The 24,932-nt window shown below is 29.6% G+C and overlaps 2 protein-coding genes across 7 annotated transcripts; both read right to left on the bottom strand.

Moving 5' to 3' along the window:
- Positions 1-353: 353 nt before the first annotated feature.
- LOC132952491 (protein transport protein Sec24D-like) lies at positions 354-9,420 on the bottom strand. Its single transcript, XM_061024796.1, is given in 17 exon segments — positions 354-720; positions 797-1,000; positions 1,063-1,520; positions 1,603-1,615; positions 1,759-1,777; positions 1,834-1,860; positions 1,863-1,964; positions 2,048-2,208; positions 2,283-2,409; positions 2,537-2,743; positions 6,340-6,382; positions 6,384-6,453; positions 6,611-6,806; positions 6,875-7,048; positions 7,113-7,330; positions 8,753-8,905; positions 9,284-9,420. Coding segments are annotated over 16 exon segments (2,298 nt in total). The 5' UTR covers positions 8,880-8,905; positions 9,284-9,420; the 3' UTR covers positions 354-568.
- LOC132951960 (protein transport protein Sec24D-like) lies at positions 9,378-23,400 on the bottom strand. 6 transcript variants are annotated; one of them, XR_009665429.1, is made up of 19 exons: positions 23,131-23,400; positions 21,945-22,025; positions 20,975-21,078; positions 19,692-20,900; positions 19,448-19,627; positions 19,184-19,379; positions 19,005-19,120; positions 18,096-18,299; positions 16,945-17,151; positions 16,691-16,817; positions 16,456-16,616; positions 16,193-16,372; positions 13,285-13,486; positions 13,033-13,227; positions 12,767-12,970; positions 12,495-12,691; positions 12,259-12,413; positions 9,692-10,366; positions 9,378-9,631 (listed from the first exon to the last, which is right to left on the bottom strand). XR_009665429.1 is itself a non-coding variant. In XM_061024040.1 (18 exons), the coding sequence occupies exons 2-17, from the start codon at positions 22,012-22,014 to the stop codon at positions 12,273-12,275; spliced, it is 3,693 nt and encodes a 1,230-aa protein (XP_060880023.1). In that variant the 5' UTR covers positions 22,015-22,025; positions 23,131-23,400; the 3' UTR covers positions 9,378-9,631; positions 12,259-12,272. The 6 variants fall into 6 exon arrangements, 4 of the variants coding, with proteins under 4 accessions (XP_060880023.1, XP_060880022.1, XP_060880025.1 ...); XR_009665430.1 differs by having other exon boundaries at positions 9,378-9,576; positions 9,661-10,366; XM_061024040.1 differs by lacking the exon at positions 9,692-10,366.
- Between the last annotated feature and the right edge of the window lie 1,532 nt (positions 23,401-24,932).

A 24,932-nucleotide genomic window follows, 5' to 3' on the forward strand; every position in this document is an offset into this window, starting at 1 on the left:
TATATAGAGTGATTCCAGGCATTAAATTTATTTAAATGTTTCATTGAATAATATACTATTATCTTACATACATGATTATATTATAATATTGAAACTAGAAACATACTGTTTAGTATATTAAATTATTTCTTTATTTCATTGGGAATCAATTATAAAAGAAATAAGAAAAAAAAGGAATTATAAATTATGAACATTCAGTTATCACAAGCATGCTATAAATTATGAAATATTTTGAACTGGAATTATCAATATAGATAATTAATTTATAGTATCTTTAGAGCAATGTACATTCTTATAACAAATAATTGATGTATTCAGTATCATTGGAAAAATATTATTGTATAACACTAACAGAATAATACAATAATTATTTATTTAAAAAAATATATCATTTTAAAATGAATATAAGAAATAATGTTAATAAGTAAAAGATGAATCAAACATTATTTGTTTTATAAAGTAATTACACTTAATAGATTATAACATAAAAATCAATAATTTTTTTTAATTATTTTAAAGCAAACCACACAAAGAAGTATGAAAAGAAGTATTGAATTTTAGATAATACCTAAAAAATAACTTTGTTGAGTGGATTATCCAACACAGGAATGGTAGAATGTTCAGTATTAACATATGTTATGTTCTGAACACCAAACACGTCTGACAAAAATGTTTGACTTAGACCCATACCAAGCCGCAAAAACATATTTAAACCATTTTCTAAACACAAAAATATTGTTAAAAAATATAAAAAATGTATTTATTGTTGTAAAAAAAAAAAATAAATGATGTTTACCCAAAATATAAGCTCCATTTTCTGCAAACTTTTCAATAAGACACCTCAACTGATCTGGTATTGAAACATCATCTAAGAGTTTTTCATAAGCAAGTGTATGAATGGGAACCAGACGTGGATAGAAATAACCTAATGGTGTAGGTATATTCGCAGTGATAACCAGATGCATGTTAAACCAACGATCGTCAACAGTCAGATCAGGACCTACATAAAAAAGGAAATTTATCATTTATTTTTATCATAGGGAAGTACAATAAATAGCATACCACCAGACATTGCATCACATTTAATTAAACAATTAATGTATAGAGACATAAGTTTTAAGCATTCAGGCAATATAAGTTGACCAACTGAAGATGGTGATGCACAATGCTTTCTATAAGTAGCTAGTATTTGAGCAGTTTTATTAGTAATTGCTTCCTTTACTTGTCGTCCAGAACTTTCCAATATTTTATACATAAATAAATTAAAATAAAACTTCAAAATTCAATCTGTACCATAAAACATATACAACATACCTTGTTTTCCAAAGAATTTCATTATTGTATCTAAGTAACAACTACGATATAATTCACACATTTGTCTACTAGAACGTAATGATAGATTTAATATACGCACACGTCTCTGTCCACTACATGACGTGTATAACATGGCTGTTTGTACTAATACTTCATCTTGTTCATCAAGCTTATCATCAAGTTTTACTTCAATAAATTGCAATAGCCTGGAAATACATGGTATTAAACAATTAATAAAGTGTGAAAAAATTAATATAACATAATATGAGTATACGACAAAAAGTTCACTGATTTGAATTGACTAAGAATACAGAGGAATAGTGTCTTCAGGGGTGTAATTAGGGGGGGGGTGGATGATTAGGAGGATGGATCCCTCCCAAAAAACTTTTTTTACTGTTAACATTCTGATCAAAGTATTGATAATAACCATTCATGTTTGCTAACGTTCTTTGACGTTAGTTGCCTAGTAAGTCATCAACAAATATTATATTTTAAAAAATTGGCAGTTTTAGAACTTACTTCATCACAATCGATTGCAGCTAACTCTCAACATTAGTAGAATTTAACATAAAAAAATGCCCATAGAAATCAGTTGGTCGGCTAATGTCACGTTTTAAATCAGACAAGAATCGTTGACCATCAACTTCAGCCTAAATTTAAAAATGTTAATAGTATTATGAGAAAATGACAACATGAACATATAGGAACAAAACATTAAATCTCAATAACTTACTTGGAAATATGTGTATTTGAAAATTTCACCACCACTAATTTTAGAAATTTGACCAATTGTAGGTAAATCTATAAAAGAGTTATTAGTGATGAATAGATCAACACTACATCCAACTTGAACACACTCCTCTCCTAATTTTTTATACACATTTGTTTGCGGGTCTGTTTAAAGTTTACAGAAATGTTTATGTATAATTTATCAGAAAAATTTTAAAATTATTCAAGATTTAACTTACTCAACATAGTTTTTTCTTTATCGGTGGCAAGTAATTTTCGATCTTCCCGATTCTTAAGTTTACCCGGAGCTTCTGCTATTGGTAAGGATGAATGAAATACAAAAAATCTACCACAACATTCGGCATTCTAAAGAAACAATGTTTTGAAAATAAATAATTAACTGATTGCTAAGATCCCTATTAGAAAAAGAACATAACATTATTATTCAATTATTTTAAGAATAGTTTTTGCAATATTACGAAACAAACCATACCTTCAATGCTTCCATTCCTGCTTTTATTGCTGGTAGAAGAATAGTTTCAGTGATTCTTGTTTCATTGAAATGAGTAGGAATTTGTTTCATAAGTGCATCGATAACTTGAGATGATAGTTCTGGATCACATAAGAACCCATCTAACAATGGCATAAGAACTTCTGAAGTGTCACCAATAATCATCATCTGAGGAACAGCTAATGTTTCCTGAAATTCATATATTTATATTATTATTTATTCAACTATATTTATTTTTATATGTATATACAATAGAAATTTCATGGATTATAAGTTGATACCTACTCTATATAGTGACCTACCTGTATTACCGGGTTTAGTATGTGACCGACCAAGACAATTATCTATATTATGTATGGACAACATACGGATACCAATCTATTAACAGGACAGATAATTTTTTTAATTTTTAAGTGATATACAAAAAGTGTAATGCTAAACATTTTTTTTTATAATAAAATAATTTTATAACATATTTTGACTAACCAACCATATTTATTTATATACAATAGAAATTTCATGGATTATAAGTTAATACCAAAAGCTTGTGTTGAAAGTAGGGAATTATATTTAATTATTTTAATTACTAATGTAGTTGTGGATGTATTATTCATTTTGTCTACCTATTAGAATTTAGTATATGTACAAGAATCCCCAATATTTAAATGTACACATTAAATTTATGTTTATAGACAATCACCAATACTAATGGTTTTACACGGTTACATTTATGACTGTGTACAGTCACACAGTATTATATATTAAAATTTGTATTTTCAGTACACAAGCATAAAAATTAAAATATGTATTATTTATTAATATTATTAGGTATTTGTTTAGTATGTGACCGGCCAAGACAATAATTTATATAATGTACAGACAACGTATAGACACCAATCTATTAACAGGCGAGATACATTTTTAAAATTTTTGATATACAAAAAGTGTAATGCTAAACGTTTTTTTTAATTAAATTTTTTTTTATAATAAAATAATTTTATAACATATTTTGACTAATTTTGACATATTGCTGTAATAAGTATGTGTATTTAATATTTATACATTTTTTTTTAAACTGATATTTTGTTTGACTGATTTTGATATTATTGAATGTAATTCCTATATTGTTTTATATTTGTATAACTAATTAATGAATAATATAAAAAAAGGTGGGCAAGTGGATGTCGCTCTGCTGTACTGTAGGTTACAAGTGGGTCACTGTATAATGGATGGTATTAAATTTGAATTCAATGATATATCATTGTATAAGAAAAACGATTCTGAGTGGAGACGATATGTCAGTCTAGGTATAAGACATATTATACACTTATGTATGGTATTAAAAAAAAAATTGACCTATAATAAATTCCAAATTAATCATATCACAATATCCATTAGGTACATATAACGCGTTATACATCAACAACAAACCGTGATACTATCATCATAATATATCGATGAAAATATTACAAATTAGAAGTTTCAAGTGCCCACGAATAATATTATACAATCACAACAAAATAACTAAAATAGTTATTCTAGGTTTTTATGTAATTTCGTCCAAATTTGAACTTAAAATGACTATACAAATAAACTGTGCTTGTGTATTTTTTAGATTTTTTGGTAACCAAATTATCTATTTACATGGAATCTTGTTTTAAATTTTCAATCCTTAGCTATAAAAACTGAACATTTTATAATTTATTAATTACAATGGTTGATAATTTTCGAGATTTTGATAAATTCTGTCCAAATTTGATCTTTAAATGCTTATAAAAAAAAACTGTGCCTATGTATTTTCAATATTTTTCAACTGCTATTGTAAAAATATATCAGGAGTCTTGTATTAAATTTTTACACTTTTTGGCCCAACAGATAAAACTTTATTGATATTTATAGAAAAAAAAACTAAAAAAATTGAAAACTGAAAATGCCCGTAAACAGCTCAAAAAGTGTCAAAATATTTTCAAAATTGTATGGTGTATAGGAAATGCTAATATAAACATTCAGTGAAATTTTCATGTATCTACAGTTATTCGTTTTTGAATTACAAGAAAATAAGGAAATCGGTACATGAGAAATCGAGTGAATATCTAATGTTGTAAAAATATGAATTTAAAACGCTCATAAAAATTTAATTTGACTTTCTTGTAGAAATTTTTTTTTTGATAAAGTTAGACAAACTTATGAGGAATCTTGTATTAGATTTTAAAATCTTAGATTTAAAAAGAAAATTTTTTATGAATTTCTAACTCAAAATAATTTGCAAATTTTCGTGATTTTTCCGTATTTTTTCAAGATTTAAACTTTAAACGTGTATAAAAAAAAACTGTGACTAAGGATTTTTAATTTTTTTCATCTGCCTTTGAAACAATAACCTAGGAGCCTTCTATTAAATTTTCAAGCTTTTTTACCCAACAAATAAAATTTTATTGATATTTATAGAAAAAAAATTTAAAAAAACTGAAAACTGACAATGTCCGTAAACAGTTCAAAAAAAGTCAAATTATTTTCAAAATTGTATTGTGTATAGAAAATGCAAATATAAACAACCAGTGAAAATTTCATGCATCTACGGTCATTTGTTTTAGAGTTACACCAATAACCAAAATCGATTTTGTTAAAAATCGATTTTGCGTAAAAATTCCCGTTTTTCCTTAATTTTTCTTTTGTTTTTCACATCGCTTTTGAAAACTACTGGGAAATTAAAATTTTGACCTCCCCAATGCACCAACGATATTCACTTTCCCATCGAACAAGATACTGAAGTCGAAAATCGAAGCATTATTTCGACTACTTATCGTGTACACAGACACAAAAATAAAAAAATAAAAAAAAAAATAAAAAAAAAATAAAAAAAAAAACACACATCATTGTAAAATCAATACATTCATCGTTTCACTCAGAATCTAAAAAAACCTGATTATATGATTTTTAATTTAACTGTTTTTGAATAATTATCAGTCGGTAGGTCACATACTAAACGAATACCATTAATTTTTTTAATAAAATTATGATCATATATATCTACTACAAATTTACTTACTAGAAATTTAGTACATTTCTAGTAGATATGTATATAATTATCAACTAAGAAGTTGATAGTTGTCAATGGCCCATGAAAATAAACCATGGGTATACTTGTGTAGTGCTGTTACTAGTGGTGAGCAGGGGGTCAGTGCTCCGAGAGTGAGGCCCCACGTGAAGAACATCAAAGTTAATGAAAACAAAGGAGTGAAAGTTTATGAAATCTCTGGCACTATTTGTTAGCAAAATGTAAATATTTCACGGAGTCCGGGGAGAGTGCGCCACTAGTGCCCACTAAAAAAATTTGACAAACCAAAAAAAAACGTGTTTAAAGTTACAGTACCCTCCCCCACAGTAAAAACCACCCAAGGGCCTAAGTTACTGCGGGTTAATTAAAAAATAAAATAAAAAAATATACAAAATATACAATCCCAATATACCACGTTCTATAATAGTTGTAATTAGTAAATTACCTATTTTTAATTGAATTGGACAACAAATATATTGATACGAGGGTAGAACTATAAAGCTGGCCATTTATCTAAGGACATTTTAAAATTTATTTTTATAACTAATAGTAATTTATTTTTCTATTAATAATATCATGTGTTGAATTTATTTTGCCAAAAAAATTAGATGCATATAATATTATTATATTAAATCTTAGATCATTGTTATTAACTTAAAAGTCAAAATTAATTATCTATAACCAAACTTATTTAAGAAGCCTATAAAATATTATTTATTGTTATACATACCCTACAACATTCTTTTGGAACGATAAATTCATATGATCCAAAACCTTTCAGGCCTTTCAGAGCAGTCGAGCCGTTGACCAGTATGATCCAAGTGTTGGAAATATTCAACTAGTACTAAAAAACAAATTGTATTTTGTTAAAAATTAATTTTAATATCTTCTTCTTTTCCTTCGCCTTCTCTCCCAACTATTTGGGATCGGCCACCCTAGTTCTGTATTTCCACTTACTACGATCCTCCTCAATTTTTAATATAAGGAAACTAAAAAATTACCTTCTGTTGTAGCTTTATATAAAAGGCAAGTAAAGTGTTTTCCACCATCAATAAACTGCATAAATTGACTCATGTAAGCTTTACACCTCTTACTTCTAACTGGTCCAATTTCACCAGTATTTATAATAGGTAAAGGATATTCATCTGATTTCATTTTTGCCAATGGACTGATAACTAATCCAAATGGTACAAATGTCTACAAATATTTTAAAAGTAGTTATTTATAATATCAGTTATTTATAACTAAAATAAAATTGTATTTACCTGTTTTATAATGTCCATTGTGGTAGGTACACAATACATAGTTGATCTTATCAATCTAGGTGATGCATAATCTTGCACTGTGAAATCTGTAGTAACCAAAGGGGGTACTAAACCTCTTTGATTAGTTAAAAATAAACCACTTTTACTTAGTTGGTCATCTTGTATAACTTGTACCTGAATATAATTAAATATTTTAATTTCTGATTAACCAACAAATCCAATGTGGTTAAATACTTACTGGACTTGGCATTTGGTCAGGATCCAATCTCCTACTTGGAGCTGGCTGACCCATATAAGCTGGTGTACCTTGATTAAAACCTGGCTGTTGAGTTGGATACCCAGGTGGTTGAGAATGAAAACTATTCTGTTGCTGTGAATACACAGGCTGTTGTGGTTGTTGAGATGTTAAGTCCGACTGTTGAGGTGGGTAGCCTGCTTGTCGTGATGGTAAATTACCTTTCATTGGAACAAGGATTACTGAAACTATTCTTCTACCAGCAATAAATGCAGTAATGGAATCATTGAAGGTATGGTTTGTTTTGTAATATTGCAAGATCTATTCTTAAAATAATTGAATAATAATGTTAATATGTTATGTTCTTTTTCTAATAGGGATCCCAGCAATTTTTAATTATTTATTTTCAAAACATTGTTTTTTAGAATGCCAATTGTTGTGGTAAATTATTCGTATTTCATTCATCCTTACTAATAGCAGAAGCTCCGGGTTAACTTAAGAATCGAGATCAAAAATTACTTGCCACCGATAAAGAAAAAAACATTGTGTATCACTACCTTTAGCCGGTCAATTTATATTGCCTGAATGCATGAAACGTATGCCTCTAGATGTTCATTGTTTAATTAAATGTTGTACAATGTCTGTTGGTATGCTATTTATTGTACTTCCCTATCATAAAGTAAATGATTAATTTCTTTTTTTTTATGTAGTTCCTGATCTGACAGTTGACGATTGTAGGTTTAACGTACATTTGGTTATCACTGCAATTAATATACCTACTACATCAGGTTGTTTTTATCCACATCTGATTTCTGTTCACACTTGCTGATGAAAAATTCTTAGATAACGTTTCAATACCTGATCAATTGAGGTGTTCTATTTCTATTGAAAAGTTTTCAGTGTTTTTTTTAAGATTATTCTACTGGAACAAGAGACAAATTAAATAAAAACCATAACGTTTTTAAAAACTAATTATATGTTATAAGACTGTTGATCCTCAATGTGTCGTTATCGAATAGAAAAAAAATACAGACACACACATACAATATACATATATACATATATACATAATATATACATTCACGAACTATAAAGTGACTTAAGGTCACGGAAACAAGAAAAACAACTTTTCTTCACGCACTTTTATCTTTCTTTGTGTCTATTTTATAGTATATATTATATATTATTATGCTGTTACGCCAAACTATTTAAGTGTCGCCTGCCAAATTGTATAACGCGGGTCAGTGGGAATATAACGATAAATTATTATATTACCTATTACTTAGTCCACTTTTATCCAAACAATGAAAACCTTTTCAACAAAAAATATAACCGAATGCCATTAGTAAGTTTAATAGATTTCATTATTCTACTTATATATTATGTAAATACTGGCTCCCAATCCGACTGTTTATTTCAAGCAGATCTCACGGTTTAAATAAACATAATATTTGTGTACCTACCGATTATACTACCTACTACCTACTCACTGTGTTGTTACCTATGTGTACCTCAGCCATATAGTAAAGTCCCATCTCTGTAATATGCTTACCATTATAATCTACACAAACATTGCACATTTGCACACTACACGCCTACACTCAGGTACCTGTACTTCCAAAATAACAATCTTCTTCGCTTACCGTAACCATGTGTCATTTCAGTGATCAGGAAACCGTCCAGAAAAACTTCATTGTTCAAGTTTATGACCTTACTGAAACCCGAAGTTTGGCTTAGTAACGTAGCTACTCTGGCCATGACTGCAGTCATGATCTGGATACTGGACAAATATTCACCTTATAGTGCACAGAACAACAAAACAAAATACAAACAATTCAGGTATATTTTCTATATACAATATAAGTATAGATACCTATGTGGTTATATAGGTATTGTACTATAACCCGAGGTACCTATTACTACTACAACGCACACAGTGATTAATTTTACAGAAATCACTTATAATAAATAACAATTGAATATATAGGTTAATTTTGTTCGTTTTTCAGCCAAAAAAGTTTTCTTTCTATATTTCTAATTGAACGGTTTTTTTTTTTTGGAAAATCAAAAATATTGATAATGAGTGCTGACTAAAAGGTAGCTGTCGAAAAAAAATCACCCCTCAATATATTAGGATATTATACAGACAAAAGTCAATAAAATATAATACCTACCTATGTAATATTATGGCCACATAGGTATAACGATCGCGAATACAAACACGCACTACATCCCAGCATCTCACACTAAGTCTTTATTCAAAATGCACTGCGAGTAGACATTTTACACTCGTCGAGAGCTTTTGGTTCACATTGACGTCATTTACTCCACAAGGATGAGGAGAAACGCCAAAGTCGATCAGCGGTCGCGTCTTGGTGGCCGCGAATCGGGTTTTCGTAGTCATCGTGTTGGTCACGTTCACTGCAAATTTGGCAGCATTTCTGACGGTGGAAATGATGCAAGTGAGCTATGTAATAATATGTTTCTCGATTATACATCCATCGTGCGTGTGTACGCGTACACTGTAATTACACGGTGTTAAATTAATTACATTATTTAACAATTTGCCCGTATTGTACTACTTGTCACATAATGTACAGACACCGGTGCAGTCCTTATAACAATAAGCTCGACAATCAATTATTCGGTGATTGACGGTAGCGACGCCCATCGTTTCTTTTACAACATGAAAATGGCAGAAGACATTTTATACAAGCGAGTGCCTATATACCCGGTACTTATCTTAAAGGTCCCCACACAGCGCGGCGGTGCAGGTGGCGGTTACGGCAAAACGAGTCCGGAATTTCGGACACAATTTTACCGCCACCGCGGCCGCACCGCCAGGACAAAAGAATTTATTATTTAACCGCCACCGCTGCAGTGTGTAGCGTTCTTTACTCATTTCAAATATTAATCACATACGTTATGTGAAAAAAAAAATAATGAAAACCACGGAATATTTCTGGTTTTTGTATTGTGGTATTGTGGTAACTCAGATAAGATTTTATTTTAAGAAATCCCTCAATTTCTTGATATTTTGCATAGAATACTTTAAAACATTTTTGTAAATAATATGATAAATTCGTAAAATAATTTTTGTCACGCCTGCACCGTAAGTTTGGTTTTCGATAGCAGTTGAAGCGTTGGCAAGCGTCCTTTTTTCCGTCCAGCGGGTGGTAAAGTGGAAATCCCCAAAAGTGTTGCGCGCACATTTCACGCGCGTATACCCTGCACAGACACTGAAATCTTCGTCGGTCCTTAAAAAACATAAACTTTTGGTTACATCTTATAATCATACTATATCATACTTCCATGCGTGACGCTTAAAATAAATAAAACCAAATCGTTTCTTTCGTGAAATATTGTTGTCGTATTATTATATTATAGTCTAGTGGTAGACCCCTGCATAGTGCGCATTACCTTTGCCATGATTGATGAATGCAGAGGCGTGATAAAAAAAATACTATGCGTGGCTCGTGCGGGTAGGCAATTTTCGTGTTGGGCGAAATGCGGCCCTCGTCTATGGCTCGTGCCGCACAGGTTGCCCGCGACTGAAATAGCTCACTTCCCGCCCTTGCCAAACAATATACTATTATTGCTTTTAAGTTTAAAGTTTGTAGATATCAACATATTGTACCTAAGTATAAGTTGCATGATGTTTGGTAAAGTCTAATTTTTTTATAATATTTTCAAGTTCGGAATTTAATTTTTGAAAACAATGATGATTTGTTGGAAATAAATTGATAATATAAAAAAACACGAATAAAAGATACAAATGTCATACGCAAATAAGCACTGTCAAAGTGTGCAGTGACGCTGATAGATAGTAGTTACAAGTTACCTACGAAAACTAAAATAACGATTCATTTATACATCTACCGTGTTCAATGATAGGAATCGGACAACGAGCAAGGTGAATTCGCTCTAATTCACGATTCGTCGGATATTGAGTATGAGGTTTATAATAATTGTAACCTGACCGAGGCGGGTGAAATATTTTCGGAAAGGCTATATTCGATAGGTGTCCAGCAAGGAAGTATCATACAAGAGGAAATTAATAGAAAGTACATTTAATGAGACTAATTTGTATTAATAACAAAAAAAAAGTAGATACCTAACCAACAACAAATTTTCTAGGATATTGGATTTACAAAAAGATAGATTTTTCGAACTATTGAACGCCAAATATTGGAATGCTTCCTAAGTGAGCATGTGCCCGAAAACGATGATAGCGAAGGCATAGAGTTTAGGTAACCACTATAGAAAAATATACTTAGTACCTACTGTCAATAATTGTCTAAATTTTAGTACATAATTATTAATTTATATTCAATACTCCTGTATATATATATGTATATTATAAGTATCCTCAACTCTATAATAAGATACATATTATTTACAAAATAATTTAGAACAAATTAATTTTTTTTATCCTCAAATCTATAAAACATTGGCACAACAATACCCTGAACTAATTAATATTATTTTTAGGAACTATTGAATTTTCTTATACATTATGTACATTGTACAGTATAAAAATATCTTAAGTAACAGTCAAATGTTTTCATGATGATTACATTGTTATATTATAAAACATAAATCAATCACATTTAATGAATATAACACACATTGTAGGCAACAAAACGATTCAAACACTAAAAATAATACACAAAGAATAAAGTTTTAAATATAGAAGACGCAATATTTTATAAAACAAAATGCACCGATTAGTTTGATTGGATTTATTGGGATTCAGTTATCACAAGCATGTTATAAATTATGAAATATTTTGAACTGCAATTGTCAATAGATAATTAATTTATAGTAATGTCTTTAGAGCAATGTACATTTTTATTCCAAATAATTGTAGGAAAATAATTGATGTATTAAGTATCATTGGAAGAATATTATTGTATAACACTCTAAACAGAATAAAACAATGATTTTTTATTTAAAACAACATATTATCATTTTAAAACGAATATAACAAATAATGTTAATAAGTAAAAGATGAATCAAACATTATTTTTTTATATAAAGTAATTACACTTAATAGATTATAACATAAAAATCAATAATTTTCTTTAATTATTTTAAAGCAAACCACACAAAGTAGTACAATAGTAGGTACTAAAAATAATATGTTTACCATTTCTGTGTGTGCTAACTAAGCAAATTGCGAATTTTCTTATGTATGTGACACAAAAATTCTACATAAGAAGGACTATTATCGATGCCATGATCTTCAACTAAGAAATGCCTCATAACAGTTTCAATTTTATCTTTTTGTCTTATAATTGCCAGCTGTAAATAAAATATAACGTTAAACTCACCCGAATACCTGATATAAATTAGATTAATATTTAGCTATAGCAGAATACATACTCTCATTGTGTGGCTTCGTTCTTTTTGAATTTTAGATAACACCTGACGAATAGCTTTGTTGAGTGGATTATCCAACACAGGAATGGCAGAATGTTCAGTATTAACATAATATGTTATGTTCTGAACACCAAACACATCTGACAAAAATGTTTGACTTAGACCCATACCAAGCCACAAAAACATAAATAAACCATTTTCTAAACACAAAAATATTGTTAAAAAATATAAAAAATGTATTTAATGATGCAAAAACTAAAATAAATGCTGTTTACCTAAAATATAAGCTCCATTTTTTACAAAGTTTTCAATGGAACACCTCATTTGATCAGGTATTAAAACATCATCTAAGACATTTTCACTGGCAAGTGTATGAAGAGGAATCAGACGTGGATAGAAATAACCTAATGTTGTAGGTATATTCGCAGTGATAACCAGATGCATGTTAAACCAACGATCGTCAACAGTCAGATCAGGACCTACATAAAAAAGGAAATTTATCATTTATTTTTATCATAGGGAAGTACAATAAATAGCATACCACCAGACATTGCATCACATTTAATTAAACAATTAATGTATAGAGGCATAAGTTTTAAGCATTCAGGCAATATAAGTTGACCGGCTGAAGATGGTGGTGCACAATGCTTTCTATAAGTAGCTAGTATTTGAGCAGTTTTATTAGTAATTGCTTCCTTTACTTGTCGTCCAGAACTTTCCAATATTTTATACATAACTAAATTAAAATACAACTTCAAAATTCAATCTGTACCATAAAACATATAGAACATACCTTGTTTTCCAAAGAAATTCATTATTGTATCTAAGTCACAACTACGATATAATTCACCCATTTGTCCACTACAACGTAATGATAGATTTAATATACGCACACGTCTCTGTCCACTACATGACGTGTATAACATGGCTGTTTGTACTAGTACTCCATCTTGTTCATCAAGCTTATCATCATATTTTACTTCAATTGCAATAGCCTGGAAATACATGATATTAAACAATTAATTAACCTTCGAGCGGGTGCGCAGACGGTTTTTACACCGCACATTTGAAAATAATCGCGCCCATTCGTAATAAGTTTCATGCAGCGAACCTATCCATTAGGTTATCTCTAATTTCTTATATAGTCGTAAGATAAGGCAGTTGTTATAATTTTAGCATTTTCGGGTGCGCTGTATTTAGTTTCAAAAACGATTACTTCCAGTGCATATGTAACTGCGGTGTAAATACCGTTGTGCGCCTATTGCTGTTTCTATTTCAACCTGCGCCTGACATCGATGTGTAAGTGTTATTTTATAATTTTATTATGATGATTATTATGATTATTATTTTTTATTTATTTATTATTATTATTTTATAATTTTATTATGATTATTATTATTATGTAGGTACTATATTGTTATGTTTATTGCTTATACCTATCAGGTATCATCGACAGCGTAATGAACACTATAACAGACCAGAAGACATTGAAAGGATTATTCAAGACTTGGAAGATGAGGATAATGAATATAATGTACTTGATGACTATGGCTCAGATCATGGTGATGATCCTGATTTCGAGCCAGAGGTAATTGAAGACTCGGATCATGACAGTGATTCTGAAGAGGAATTAGATTCACTGTCCACTACAGATGAAATTGAAGAAAATCTAGGTGAGAATTTTCGTTTTTTTTATTGGTAAAGATGGTGAGACTTTGTGGGCTAACGAACCAGTAGCAAGTATTTCAAAAAAATGAAATCAAAAAATATAATCAAGATTTTTCCCGGCTTAAAGGAGCTGCTCGTCAGCGTAAAACAGAAATTGAATGTTTTTCACAATTTTTTACTCTGGATATAGTCGATAAAATAGTTTCATACACAAATACTTACATTCAATGGAGAAAACTTGCAAACCCTAATAGTAGGGACCGTGATTTTAGATTGACAAATTAAAAAGAAATTCAAGCTTTATTCGGGGCCTTATTTTTGATTGCTGTAAAGAGGACTAATAGAACAAATTTGAGTGAATTGTTTACCTCAAATGGAACCGGTCTTATGATTTTACGTGCCAATTTCAGTGAGAGGCATTTCAGATTTCTTATGAGGTGCATACGTTTTGATGATATAAGTGCAAGGACAGATAGGGTAAAAAATGATAAATTGGCCCCTATTAAATTGCTTTGTAATTAACTCCCAACAGTCATATTCTCCCGGCGAATTCACCACTATTGATGAAATGTTGGTCGCATTCCGAGGCCACTGTGGATTCATTCAATACATGGACAAACAACCGGCGAAATATGGACTAAAGATTTATGCACCGTGCGATGCACGAACGTTTTATACGTATAATTAAAAAATTTATTGTGGAAAGCAAGACACGGGCCCTTTTGCGACATCGAACAAGCCCTATGATATAGTTACTAGACTAACTAAACCTATTCAAAAATCAAAGCGAAACGTTACAACCGACAACTGGTTTAGTAGTTATCCATTAGCTGAAAACTTACTAAAAAACGGATTAACTTTTAGGGGCACCCTAAAAAAAAAAGAAAAAAGAAATACCTCCCAAATTTATTGTTTAGCATAGAAATTTGGAACCTGGTACACATCAATTTGGTGCCCAACCAGACATGACGCTTGTATCTATGGTGACGAAAAAGAAAAAAGTTGTGCTTGTATTGTCTTCAATGCACGATGAAAATGTAACTGATGAAGGCACAGGTAAACCATACCAAATAATAGATTACAACGCTAATAAAGGTGGAGTATACACGGTAGATTTGATGTGTGCTAGATGTTCCACATCGAGAAATACTCATAGGTGGCCAATGGTAGTCTTTTTCCGCATTCTCGATTTAGCAGCAATCAATTCCTACAAGATTTTTAAAGCCAATAATCCAGACTCAACTATTGTCCGAAGAATATACACATTCAACCTAGCGCTCAGCCTAATGAGGGAAAATCTGAATTATCAAGCCACAATTGCAATCCGCCTGCCAAACCTATTCCTCCATCACAAAGTCGAGCTTGCATTTTGTGTGGTAAACGAAAAAATAACAGAACGTCGACAAACTGCTGCCAATGTGGTAATCACGTTTGTAAAAATCATTCAACCAAAACTGTTTGATGTAATTCGTGTCTGCAACCCGAAAGTGACGACCAAGAATATTTTGAGGACGTATAACTAATTTATTTTTTCTCATTCGTATTTTTTCATAACAAAAATGTCTTATTTTAGTTGTTCACTTTTAAAAGTATTAAATAATTTACCGTAATTAATTGGTTATGATAGTTAATTGTATGTACTTTTAAATACTTTAAAGGTGTCTCATAGGGGTCAGTGGCGTTTAAGATAGGGTCCAAGTGTTGCTCAGGCATAGATGGGTATTGATAGAAGGTAAATATGATGTTTTGTTGATAGATATAACAATCTTATGGGGGGTAGTACCTAAAATTTTTTAAACGACACAATATATTTTTTTTTTATATATGCTACAAATATGGGTTTACATTATTTTATATGACAACCGCATTTATAGTAGCTTATTCTGAAGGTTAATTTTAAAAAATAATATGTGTAGTTTAAAAGGATAATACTTTAAAGTAAATAATATATAGTGAGGGTATAGATCACATTGTATATTTTTTGAGGTTAGCTACCTAGCAACTCAACAAAAATTGGCAGTTTAAGAACTTACCTTATCACAATCAATTGCAGCTAACTCAACATCGGTAGAATTTGACATAAAAAAATGCCCATAGAAATCAGTTGGACGAGTACCAGTAGATGTTCGTACTCGCATTACAGCATCAAAAACAGTTGGCCGGCTAATGTCATGTTTTAAATCAGACAAGAATCGTTGACCATCAACTTCAGCCTAAATTTAAAAATGTTAATAGTATTATGAGAAAATGACAACATGAACATATAGGAACAAAACATTAAATCTTAATAACTTACTTGGAAATATGTGTATTTGAAAATTTCACCACCACTAATTTTAGAAATTTGACCAATTGTAGGTAAATCTATAAAAGAATTATTAGTGATGAATAGATCAACACTACATCCAACTTGAACACACTCCTCTCCTAATTTTTTATACACATTTGTTTGCGGGTCTGTTTAAAGTTTATAGAAATGTTTATGTATAATTTATCAGAAAAATTTTAAAATTATTCAAGATTTAACTTACTCAACATAGTTTTTTCTTTATCGGTGGCAAGTAATTTTCGATCTTCCCTATTCTTAAGTTTACCCGGAGCTTCTGCTATTGGTAAGGATGAATGAAATACAAATAATTTACCACAACAATCGGCATTCTAAAGAAACAATGTTTTGAAAATAAATAATTAACTGATTGCTAAGATCCCTATTAGAAAAAGAACATAACATTATTATTCAATTATTTTAAGAATAGTTTTTGCAATATTACGAAACAAACCATACCTTCAATGCTTCCATTCCTGCTTTTATTGCTGGTAGAAGAATAGTTTCAGTGATTCTTGTTTCATTGAAATGAGTGGGAATTTGTTCCATAAGTGCATCGATAACTTGAGATGATTGTTCTGGATCACATAAGAACCCATCTAACAATGGCATAAAAACTTCTGAAGTGTCACCAATAATCATCATCTGAGGAACAACTAATGTTTCCTGAAATTCATATATTTATATTATTATTTATTCAACTATATTTATTTTTATATGTATATACAATAGAAATTTCATGGATTATAAGTTGATACCTACTCTATATAGTGACCTACCGGTATTACCGGGTTTAGTATGTGACCGACCAAGACAATTATCTATATTATGTACGGACAACATACGGATACCAATCTATTAACAGGAGAGATAATTTTTTTAATTTTTAAGTGATATACAAAAAGTGTAATGCTAAACATTTTTTTTATAATAAAATAATTTTATAACATATTTTCACTAATTTTGACATATTGCTGTATTAAGTATGTGAATTTAATATTTATATATATTTTTTTTTTTTTACTGATATTTTGTTTGACTGATTTTGATATTATTGAATATAATCCCTGTATTGTTTAATATTTGTATGACAAATTAATCAATAATATAAAAAACCATGATTATATGATTTTTAATTTAACTGTTTTTAAATTAATTATCAGTCTGGTAGGTCACATACTAAACGATTACCATTAATTTTTCTAATAAAATTATGATAATATATATCTAATACAAATTTAGTACATTTCTAGTAGATGTGCATAATTATCAACTAGAAAGTTGATACTGGCTAATGGCCCATGAAAATAAACCATGAGTATACTAGTATAGTGCTGCAACTAGTGGGAAGAGAGTGCTCTGGGTGCTCTGAGAGTGAGGCCCCAAATGGAGCACTTCAAAGTTAACAAAAACAAATGAGTGAAAGTGTATGAAATCTGTCACTATTTGTTAACAAAATGTAAATACTAAATATATTATCCCAATATGCCACAATGGTTTATAATAGTTGTTATAAGTAAATTACCTATTTTAATTTTATTGGACGACAAATATATTGAAACGAGGGTAGTTCTATAAAGCCGGTTAAAGAGTTCTATTTTTTTTCTTACCTTTAAATTATAAAAATGAACAGTTGTATCATAAGTTATAAAACCAACACGTATTTTACTTTTTTCATTTCCCAACTCTGTTGGTAATTGAGTTAATAATTCTTTCATGAACACACATATGAGTTTAACAAGTCCAGATTTTATATTATTATAAGAAACATCTATTACAAATATATATGCAGGAGGTTTTGGTTGCATTTCTTTCTGGAAAATACAAATAAAAACATTATATTAAATTTAACTAATGTAGACTACTTATCAATAATAGAATATATTTATTATTTTAAAAAATCAGATGCCAGATACTATATCTGAAACAGTTATACCATAGTAGTCATTATTAGATTAGGTAATGAAAAGAATAATGATAGAATGTAGGTAACAATGTAATCATAATGATAATAGTTAACTACTAGGAACAAAAAGTGTGGTTAAGCAAATTAATTTTAGGGACAATATCAATGAAGCAAGGAGTTAGAGAAGGCAATTTAAATAATTAAAATCTTATATATGGAGTACTGGAACTTTGAAATCAGCTAATACAGAATGGCTAACACACATACCATAAAATAAGACACAGAATTAAAATCGCCGGCATGCGACCATACTGGGATTGAAGAACTAATAAATAGTTATCATGTCTCTCTTTTACTATATAATAAGTGAGTAGACAATCCTACTTTTAATCAGAATCTACACTGGTGTGTGGTTATAAGTTATAACTAACAGGATTCTCAGTCTTGTGAAGTGCTCATCATTACATATTCTACACACATTCAACACTGTTAAAGTGTCATTATAAGTTTGCATATTAAGTATGCATTTACGAGTCATATCTATTCAATTCCAACTGATCATAACCAAACTTATTTAAGTAGCCAATAAAATATTATTTATTGTTATACATACACTACAATATTCTTTTGGAACGATAAATTCATATGATCCAAAACCTAATTCAGGCCTTTCAGAGCGGTCAAGCCGTTGACCAGTATGATCCAAGTGTTGGAAATATTCAACTGGTACTAAAAAACCAAATTGTATTTTGTTAAAAATTAGCTTTTAATATAAGGAAACTAAAAAATTACCTTCTGTTGTAGCTTTACATAAAAGGCAAGTAAAGTGTTTTCCACCATCAATAAACTGCATAAATGGACTCATGTAAGCTCTACACCTCTTACATCTAACTGGTCCAATTTCACCAGTATTTATAATAGGTAAAGGATATTCATCTGATTTCATTTTTGCCAATGGACTGATAACTAATCCAAATGGTACAGATGTCTACAAATATTTTAAAAGTAGTTATTTATAATATCAGTTATTTATAACTAAAATAAAATTGCATTTACCTGTTTTATAATGTCCGTTGTGGTAGGTACACAATACATAGTTGATCTTATCAATCTAGGTGATGCATTACCAGAATCTTGCACTGTGAAATCTGTAGTAACCAAAGGGGGTACTAAACCTCTTTGATTAGTTAAAAATAAACCACTTTTACTTAGTTGGTCATCTTGTATAACTTGTACCTGAATATAATTAAACATTTTAATTTCTGATTAACCAACAAATCCAATGTGGTTAAATACTTACTGGACTTGGCATTTGGTCAGGATCTAATCTCCTACTTGGAGCTGGCTGACCCATATAAGCTGGTGTACCTTGATTAAAACCTGGCTGTTGAGTTGGATACCCAGGTGGTTGAGAATGAAAATCATTCTGTTGCTGTGAATACACAGGCTGTTGTGGTTGTTGAGATGTTAAGTCCGACTGTTGAGGTGGGTAGCCTGCTTGTCGTGATGGTAAATTACCTGTCTGAGGAGGAAACCCTATTTGTTGAGATGGTAAACTTCCTAACTGAGGAGGAAAACATTGTAGCTGTTGAAGTGGAAAACCGGACTGCTGCGATATTAAATTGGGTTGTTGATAAATGCCTGGCTGCTGCAGTATTGGATTCGGTTGCAGCGGAAAAACTAACTGCTGTGACATGGAATGTAGTTGTGGTGGAAAGCCTGATTGCTGAGTTGATGAATTTGATTGTGGTGGGAAACCTGGCTTCTGCAGAGTTGAATTGGGTTGAAGTGGAAATCCTGACTGCTGAAATGATGAATTAGATTGCGGGTGAAAGCCTGGCTGCTGAGATGTCGAATTAGGTTGTGGTGGAAAACCTGGCTGATGTGATTTTAAATTTGTTTGTGGTGGAAAACCTGACTGCGGCAATGTTGAACTAGGTTGAAGTGGAAAACCTGGTTGCTGCTGTTTCAAATTAGATTGTGGTGGAAAACCCGGTTGCTGTGGTGTGGCATTAGATTGTCTTGAAAAATTTGATTGAGTTATTGAATTAGACTGTGGCTGAAAATCTGGCTGTTGGTGTAACATTTTAGATTGTTGTTGTAGATAATTTAATGGCTGAGATTGAAACTCAAATTTTTGAGTAGATAAATCTGATTGGGATGGAACATTTTCAATCAAATATGGTTGTTGAACATTGCATAAATATGGTTTTTGAGGAGAAGATTGAGGAGGAACAACAGAAAAAGCTCTCGACTCTTGATTAATAATTCCATCATGAATATTTGATTGAATACTATTTTCAGGAAAAGGAGATGGTGGTACTATATTTTTAGTATTGTCTTGAAAATTATCTGAGGAATGTACATTTTGATTAGAACTTTCTACAAAGGGTACTGATGAAGAAAATTGCTTAGGAGGCCTAGTCAGTTCAACATTAAAATTGGCTTGTGGATATGATTGTGGAGTATTTACTTGTGCTCCACTTAAAAAATTGCTCATAACACTTGGCTGAAAAATTAAAATAATATCAAATTTTTGATATATTGTGTATTTTTATAAATAATAACAAAATTATAAATTACTAAAGTATTGTTTTGAACTGGTGGTTGTGATTGTCCGTTATTAAATCCCAGTTGTGAAAACTGATCATTCAACAGTCCTTCGGTCTGGTTATAAGAAGGTACATCTATAATTTAAAATGAATAATATAGGTATAACAAATTGTATTTTTAACATTAATTTTAAATATTCATAGATGTTCATAACACATTCTACTTAGGTACTACACAATATTTTAAATAAACTTAAGCGTTAAATTCAGAAAACAGAAGTTAAAAAATATTGAAATGATAGTGATAACACTAGAAATGGCTGGATTTATTTTAATAAAATTAAAAGTCTTATATTTAAACAATATTCAAAGCATCAATTCCACTGTTTACATATTTTTTTAAAATTTGATTATGATAGGTACCTATAGGTTATAGGTCTATAAGTTAATAATGTATACAATATAATATTGTAATCTTAACAAGTTCACTGTGGATGACGCCAAAAGGTGTCATTTTACATAGTTCGCATATGCTGAATGACGCCAATTGGCGTTATGTACCTCTTGTTATTTAATTTAATGCATTATAATTTGGTCAGCGTTACGATTTAACTTTTGGTTTTTTGTCAGTGTTTTTTATAAGCATTGTTTTATAATCAAGTGCAAATTGTACACTGATATTTTAATTTTTAGGAAATTTTTTTTTAAAACTAGGATTTTTTCAGCGTCACAATAAGTATAAAAAAATATGATACGCAGTGAACGTGTTAAAATATGTATTCAGCATTTTATGTAATAGATCATCTGACTATTACTAAATTAAAATAAACCTATTTAAAAAAAATTAAAAAACAGTATATTAATGCTTTACGTTAAAATGTCAATAGTTATAAAAAAAATGGTAAACATTATATATTTAATCATTATATTCACCATCATGCTTGTTACCAGTATAAATCCAAAACATATTAGTGTAAACATTCAAAGAGCTTGTTACTTACAGTTAGCTGATGTATTGTGTTGACCATTTTGTTGTGATGGACGCTCTTGTGTAAACTGAGAATTATTCATTTCTCGTTCAACTAAAATAATTGTACATATATACTATAAAAACAATCAAATTATAAGATGATGATCTACACATGAACTTATAATGATAGGTAAGCATATTATACTACACACTCTTACCAGTTTGAAAAAATCCCAAAATATTGGAAAATGCTAACTGTAAATCGTTGACTTCTTTTCACCCGGGTATTTACAATTAATTTTAAATGTACTAGTAGTTATATATTATATAGTAATATAGTATATAAAGAAAAAGGTTATAAAATATAATAAAATTACTGGGAATTTCTAAATAAAATGTTTAAGTACAAACACTGATTTTTAATTTACAACCAATAAGAATAAAATATTATACGTAAATCGTTTACTTGGCACGCTCTGTATAATATCGTTAATGTAATGTAATGTATGTTTACACTAGATAATAATAAAAATAAAATGTACACAGCGGCTATGTATTTTATTTTAGAAATAGTGTTTATAGTGACTATACTAATAATTCAATAACAAATAACAATATAATGTATAATAATATACGCAATATGTATGTCTAACATACAGGGGTGGATAGGCCCATAGGGAAAAAGGAATTTCCCCTGTGGGCCCCCCCTTCTATGTTTATGTGGGGGGCCCACTCAGGTCTACACATTGTTTTTTTGCAGAATAAAATATTCACCAAATAGGAATAGTTCAAATTTAATACTATTCATTTTTTTATATGAATTATTATTACTTACTGTTATTTTTTACAATATAATAATACCATACGACAAGTCAAGAATTTGCTTACGGATCTTTAACATAATGTTTTAAATTTTTATCGTTGATCGAAGACCGAAATATCTTCGTGTGTTTCCTTGGGCAGAACTTTAGTACGGAATTTGTACGACCTTACGCGTAATTTTTCAAAAATCCCTTACAACCGAAAAAAGCATTTTACTTATAGATAGGCCATTTCCCCAGCCTCCCACCAAACTATAGATTGAATATCTAATGCGAGCGAAGCGACCAAATTTTTTTTTAGTTGGGGGGCCTTTTTCAATATTTTCTTGTAACATAAATAGTACCTATCCACCCCTGGCTACATAAATATTACCATATAAATAAAATTAATATTACCTTAGTCTACGAGAGTGCCCAAGAAATTAGAAAATGACCAAATGACAAATAATTGATTGAATTTCAAATAAATCCATGTATTATTAACAGCCAATAGGCGATACGAATCAAATTCCAGTGATACTCAACGTGGAGCAAATAATTTAACACGCTGAGCTCCATGAGACCCAAATTTGGGTCTCGCCAAACGGCAAACCTTGTTTTCACCGTCACGGGTTTTTTTATAGGTTTAAAATACAGTTTTAACAATTATTATTTAAACAAATATTGATTAAAAAAAAACAAATTATCATATTTGCAAAGGGACGGGTACAGTTTTCCCGATTTTGATAACAATTGATAACAGCGAACTTGATAAGAAAAAAAAAATAATGCTTATGCCAACCTACAAAAGTTAGAAAAAATCCCAATTCCCGCGGCGTTGACCAGCGAATAAATCAAAAATATAAAAATCTTTTTCATATGATTGAAAAAATGTATAGCGAGAAATTTTGCCTTCTATAAAATAAAACCCTGTTTAGTTAGCTTTTAATCGGTGAAGTTAGGTTTTTATCATTTATTGATCAATAATCATTAATCATAATATATAATATTCATATTTTAAATTTTAATTTTAATACTTTTAACTTTATACTTTATACCAATACTTTAACTTTAACCTCTATTCTATGCTTTATACTTCACACTTTCACAGTAGGTACATACTCACGATTACTAGTATTATTATTTAAATTTTTGGAGTTAAATGCAGCTTTAATATTAATGAAAGTATACTTACTGTGCTATAAGAAATAAATTTAATATATAATAATATGTTAAATGTGCCAAACAAACATAACTACATTTATTGAAAAGGTATGAATGTATGATGCCTATAATTATTCTCAGATTTAAATACTACTTTGGATATTATTGTAGTAAATTTTTAGTAGATATTCATAAAATAAATTTAATTTGATTATTTTTAACTTTACAATTCCACAATTCATATTGACGCAAGAAACTAAACTATTTATTTATATAATATTTAGAAACAAAAATAAAAATTCATATTTGTTGTTACTTATTAGTTATTACTTATATCGATATGTTTATAGTTTTTTAAATACTTTGTAAACATAATTATTTTTTGGGACAAGTATTTCAGTAGGTAATAGGTATATTCAACGATTATTACTAACAATTCTGTTTTTATTAAAGATAAACTAAACTTGTTATAGGTATTATGTAACTAAATGGCAGATCGCTACATGCAATAGGCAGTTTCTTCACAGTTTTATTAAATCTTCATTCTAATTATATTTATGTACATATTCTTACTGTATTAAATATATGATTAAACATATTAAGCCACTGAATCATTCAATTTTATTTCTGTTTCAGCCTGGATTGTAGTACAAAATCGACAGTATTATTTCAACAAGATATTTTTCTTTACATTATTAAAATGATTTAAATGGCAATGAATGTTTTTAATTTTGGTTTTTTTTTTTACTAAAAAAATAAAATAAGTACTTTAAATTTATTTTAATTCCTAACCTTTCAAATTATTCATAGTTTTTAGTTGTTTAAGGTTTAATTTTGTTGTGTGACAATTTCTTGTTTTTAAAATGTATTAACTGTATCAATCTATTCAGTATTTATAATTTATTGGTATATTTAGAAAAAATAAATTTAAGTGTAATGCAATTTGCAATAATTAAGTGTTATAACATAAAGAAAGATAAGTGTATAAAATATTTAACCCCATAATTTCGATACCTTTATTGGATTTAAACATGTACTCCAGACTATACTATTTA

The sequence above is a fragment of the Metopolophium dirhodum genome, chromosome 9 (genome assembly GCF_019925205.1).
Source record: "Metopolophium dirhodum isolate CAU chromosome 9, ASM1992520v1, whole genome shotgun sequence".
In the NCBI taxonomy this organism is placed as follows: Eukaryota; Metazoa; Arthropoda; class Insecta; order Hemiptera; family Aphididae; genus Metopolophium; species Metopolophium dirhodum.

Coding starts and splice junctions, on each gene's coding strand:
- LOC132951960 (XM_061024040.1), bottom strand. CDS start 22,014: ATGAATAATTCTCAGTTTACACAAGAGCGTCCATCACAACAAAATGGT. Junction 16,373..16,455: donor TCAAATACACATATTTCCAA/GTAAGTTATTAA, acceptor TTTTAAATTTAG/GCTGAAGTTGATGGTCAACG. Junction 13,228..13,284: donor GAATTTCTTTGGAAAACAAG/GTATGTTCTATA, acceptor ATTTTAATTTAG/TTATGTATAAAATATTGGAA.